Genomic DNA, 5,250 nt, shown 5'->3' on the forward strand with positions numbered 1-5,250 from the left:
TCATCTTTCATTTGTCATTCTCATAGTTAAGGTTGTTAAACCCCTGCCATATGCATAAACCTCCATAGACAAAACCAACACTTGGCAATTTAATGAATACAACTTAAAAGCATCCTAATTTTTAAAGAGTCTTTTTTAATATAAAATTTGAGTATGAATATGACGATGATTGATTATTGTTGTTTATCTGCTGTGGGATCTTTGTTTACCACTGTTTATATCTGCATATTTACATATTTAGGAAGATTAAATATGATACAGGGATATGATATCTAGGGATATTTAGGATATGATACAGGTCAAAATATGAATAAATGAAAAAACACTGACTGAGAATAAACTGAGCATGTATCAGGAAAACACTGCTTCATATTTACATAGAATGTACAAAAAGATGGAGTATTTACATTCATGCTGCTCAAATTTAACATTCATAATTATTGTTTTTAAACAAACATGCAAGTGTCTACTTTAACAAGAAACTATATGTACAAACTGTAAAATCAAATTGTAAATACATCTAGCAAGCTAACAGACGGTTTCATTATGTTCGGAGAAAGGAAGATCGTCCTTTCTGTCCAGCGTCACATGTGAGATTTCCTCAACTGAGCATTTCTGATAAGCGGAACCTGCTGTAAAGAAACATACATTTTAATTTCACCTAAATATCCACACAAATACAACAACAAAACAATACAGCAATCATGTAAAAATACCATGCTTTTCTGTTGTTTTACAGTGTCGGTGCACAATGATAATTTCCAGTTGATCAAAACATAAAATCACATCAACCTTTGGACACGTTATCGTGTTTCAAATCACCTAAACTAGGTCTAAACTGCCTGTTCATCTGTTTCCTTGAAGTAACAAGGACAGAAGAAGGGATTCAGGAGTGAAGCTGCTCTACACAGATATGAAGAGTTTATAGGAAACTATACTCACAATCTTCTGGGTAAAGACGCAAACGCAGAGGAGGAACTTCACTAAACACGGCCTTCATAACCTGAATCAAGCTGTGCAGGTCACACTGAGTCTGTAAAAAAAACACAAACAAGTAAATAATTTCATAAAAACAGAGAATTGTGGCAGGTCAAGACTACTGTAGCATGCTCAGTCTGTAGACTCACATGTCTCCACTCGTCCAGGTAAGGCATCAGGATTTCTCCATTGCTGTTGACATGTCTGCTGGTCACGATCACCATCTCCGGTGTGGGCTTCACAAAGCAGATGGGCGCAGTGCGTGGATAACTTTCCTTCAGCCACAATCTCACTGGAATATTGTAGCGTTTCCCTAAAGCACAATGTGTAGAAGTGTTTTGTTCGCTGCATTCTTAAACGTATGTAATAATAATCTTTCTTGACTGTAAAGCAAAAGCAAAGGCCAGTTATCTTTATGGTGTAACTTACCTTCATAAAACACTTCAATAGTTCCAGTCAAACTGACCAAGGTCCTCGCTTTGCCATCATTAAAGACTGTGAGGAAATTACAAGAAAAATACAAACTGATTTCCTCAAAGAAATAAGTACATTTTATGTATTATGAACGTATTTATAAACACACACTTTTAAAAAGGGTCAGTGGTTCTTTCTAACACATTTAAACTTTTCTTTATATGAAGTAACTGACAAATCACTGTTAAAATATTTTAAAAACAGTACTAAAATGTGATTTACATGTAATATTTTTCAGGATATTTCAGGAAAAGTAATTTATTAATTACATCAAATTCAAATTAAGTCATGCTCTTTATTGTCAATGTAAAAATAAAATAACAAAAGAAAAGAAAAAAGTAAAAATACGTTTTATATTGTTTATTTATTTTTTATTAAAATATTGTATTATTGCATTATTTTAAAATTATTATATAATTACTTGTACTAATTACAGTTATATTATTATTATTAGTAGTAGTAGTATTTAAAGCACCAGAATAATTGTTCTTTTATGCCAAAAATCATTAGGACATTAAGTAAAGATCATGTTCCATGAAGATATTTTGTAAATTTCCTACTGTAAATATATCAAAACTTTATTTTTGATTAGTAATATGCATTGCTAAGAACTTAATTTGTACAAATTTAAAGGTGATTTTTTTTCAATATTTAGATTGTTTTGCATCCTCAGATTCTAGATTTTCAAATCAGTTGTATCTCGGCCAAATATTGCACTATCCTAACACACCATACATCAATGGAAAGCTTGTTTATTCAGCTTTCAGGTGATGTATAAATCTCAATTTCAAAAAATGGACCCTTATGACTGGTTTTGTGGTCCAGGGTCACAAATGTCCTTTTGATGTGAGAAAGCTCTGAACAGGAAAAGCATAAAATTTTTTTTTTAAAGTATGATTCACTAGGAAAGCACTGAATCATAAACACATGACTTGTAAATAAAATTATTATATTTACATAAAACATATCATCAAATAGTAGGCTACTAAACTGTCATGTCACTTATTCATTACAGTAAATTTAAGTTAACAGAAGCTTTTTGTTGCCATTGTAAAAGTGCTAAAAGTAATAATTTTGTATTACTTTAAAATTATAATCATTATTTTTAATTATGTAAATTATTATATAATTATTTTGTAATAAATTAAGTGATTATTATTTATATTTAAAGCACCAGAACACAGAGTAAGATGTTATTTGTAGATCTTTTAGAGCTTCTCCTACAACATCAACCTTTAAAACTGTTTTGCATCAAAACAGAAAGTTATATGCATATTATATATATTGCGAGTAAACCTATAGAGTTGCTGACAGATTAATAGCTCACCATATCTGTCCAGCACTGGCTGCAGGTACTGATGCTGAGACAAAACCGTAGAGATCTCCGACAGGACCTGTCTCCTGTGATCATACGTCTGAAAACACACACACACGTCTTCAGCACACATTCACCTGAGACTCGTGTTAATGCCATCAGATGTGAGAGAGACAAATTAGAAGACATTTCCACCAGAATCGCTCAAGGTTGTACCTTAGGTAAGATCCTCCTCAGATCACGGACTGGTGTAATTGTCATGACTTCAAATCAAACGGACAGAGTGTTGTTTCGCTCCTGAAGACTGTACAGTGTTTTTCACAACAGGATGTTTGTGAAGTTCATAAGAATCCTCGCTTCAGCCCAATAAACCGTGTCATTGTCAGAAACAGCCAATAGCGAGATTTACTTTCATGAACTGTGATCTACAAGCTAAAGGTCTTTCAGTGCATAAACTTCACATAAACATGACTGTTTATCTGTAGGACAACAAGCGTGGAAGGAAGCAGTTACCCAGGTCAATGATTGATGTACAGCCACACAAACACACTCAGACTGATAAACAAACCTGCTGTTTTCAACATTAACTCCTGAAGAGCTGCCTTGATGCTCTGTTATGTGCAATGTACAGTTCTACTTATACAGATATATAACTATTATTCATTTTGCCTTTAATCATTTATTAATATTATATTACCCAAATTAATAGTAGTTATTAAGATTGATGTGGTTTGGAATTGGTAAAATGTGCTTGGAAAAAAAATATCATCAGAATATAAACTTGCATAATAATTATGCACGCACTGTATATAGCTATGGAAAAATTCTCAGTTTGTCTGCAAGATTTACAATTTATAGTTGTGTGTTTGAGATAATTTTTGCAAAAAAGATGGCATGTTTTCAGACGTTTATTCGTTTTTAGACAACGCAATACTATGTTAACTAAAGAAGAGTTAAGAAATCAATAAACAAAATGAAAACATTTTCAAAACATTGTCATTTTTTATTTGAGATTTGGAAATGTTATCAGGCCTTTATCCACCTTATTTTTCAAAACGGCGGAAGCTTCTGTGAACTTCTGGTTCATTAGCTGCTGTAGGAAATGATGAAAAGAGATTGAGGAGAATAAGAAAGTGCAGTAAATGGTAAATATTATTAAAATAATATGGTAAGACAAACCAATTTGCAATATTAAGCAGCAAAACGAGCTGTTTTGTACAGCTAAAAACAGCTGGAAGCGAATGAGACCAGAAGCCAGACCGCACCCGTTAGCTATTACGGGAAAATTTTAATTTTAACATTAAATATTAACATTTTATTGTATGTCTGTTACAATTAAAGTGATGAAACTGTAAAAGTAAGAACTTCACTAGTGACCAAAGTTCACGGTGCATTAATGTCTGTCAGCAGTGAGTCGGGAGCTTATGGATGTTTTTTGCTGTAGTGATCATTGATGTAATTAATAAACACACACAAATGGATCAGTAAGATTTTTTAAATGTTTTTAAAATAAGTCTCTTCTGCTCACCAAAGTTGCATTTATTTGATGATTTCTGAAGGCTGGAATAATGATGCTGAAAATTCAGATTTAATCACAGGAATAAATTACATTTTATAATATATTCACAGAGAAAGTGGTTCTTTTAAATTGTAATAATATTTCACAATTTTACTGTATTTTTAAACAAATAAATGCAGCCTTGGTGAGCATAAGAGACTCAAAAAAAGAGGGAAAAAACAAACAACTTCTGACAGTGTAATATTTCAAGTTTTTTCTACTGCTTACACACATTTTCAAAACTTTGCCTCTTTTTTTCAAAACTTTACACACAAATCCAAGAATTGCACACTCAAAATGCCTCGCATCTCTTGAATGAAGTACTGCATTCAAAATATCACAAACACATCTCAAAAGCAAACATTTGCAAACACCTTTGCTTTGCCATAAAATTAATTCCTGTTAGATTTTTGTGTTACATTGCAAAAATGTTTTATGAAATTGAAAACGGAGTCAAAGGCCGAGAATTAGTGTATGGTTTTGCAGATTTGGTGTGTGCTTCTGCTGTTTGAGTGTCAGCTTTCAGAAATTGTGTGACAAGTAAAGATTTTGTGTGCAAGCAGGTGAAAAAACCTGTAATTATTAAATAATACGTTAACCATCCACTAAAACACAGCCACACGGGGGTGCTGTTATCTCTATTAGTGCTGTCAACGATTAATCGCATCCAAAATAAAAGTTTTTGTTTACGTAATATATGTGTGTGTACTGTGTATATTTATTATGTATACATAAATACAAACACATGCATGTATATCTTTAAGACAAATATGCTATGTTTATATATTAAATATATTTATATATAATATAGTAATATAAATATATAAATGTATACACGTAAATATTTTCAAAATATATACTGTATGTGTGTGTATTTATATATAAACATAATAAATAAACAGTACACATACATATATTATGTAAA

General features: G+C 31.7%; 1 protein-coding gene across 1 annotated transcript; it reads right to left on the reverse strand.

Annotated features, from left to right (window-relative positions):
- Positions 1-115: 115 nt before the first annotated feature.
- zgc:123278 (uncharacterized protein LOC641569 homolog) lies at positions 116-3,213 on the reverse strand. Its single transcript, XM_058766627.1, has 6 exons — positions 2,984-3,213; positions 2,780-2,867; positions 1,408-1,473; positions 1,128-1,291; positions 943-1,033; positions 116-632 (listed from the first exon to the last, which is right to left on the reverse strand). Exons 1-6 carry the CDS (start codon positions 3,026-3,028, stop codon positions 529-531), a joined length of 558 nt encoding a protein of 185 aa, XP_058622610.1. The 5' UTR covers positions 3,029-3,213; the 3' UTR covers positions 116-528.
- Positions 3,214-5,250: the final 2,037 nt, after the last annotated feature.

This window comes from Onychostoma macrolepis, chromosome 25 (assembly GCF_012432095.1).
Source record: "Onychostoma macrolepis isolate SWU-2019 chromosome 25, ASM1243209v1, whole genome shotgun sequence".
In the NCBI taxonomy this organism is placed as follows: Eukaryota; Metazoa; Chordata; class Actinopteri; order Cypriniformes; family Cyprinidae; genus Onychostoma; species Onychostoma macrolepis.

Coding starts and splice junctions, on each gene's coding strand:
- zgc:123278 (XM_058766627.1), bottom strand. CDS start 3,028: ATGACAATTACACCAGTCCGTGATCTGAGGAGGATCTTACCTAAG. Junction 1,474..2,779: donor GCCAGTGCTGGACAGATATG/GTGAGCTATTAA, acceptor ATTTCCTCACAG/TCTTTAATGATGGCAAAGCG. Junction 1,034..1,127: donor ACCTGGACGAGTGGAGACAT/GTGAGTCTACAG, acceptor TTTTTTTTACAG/ACTCAGTGTGACCTGCACAG.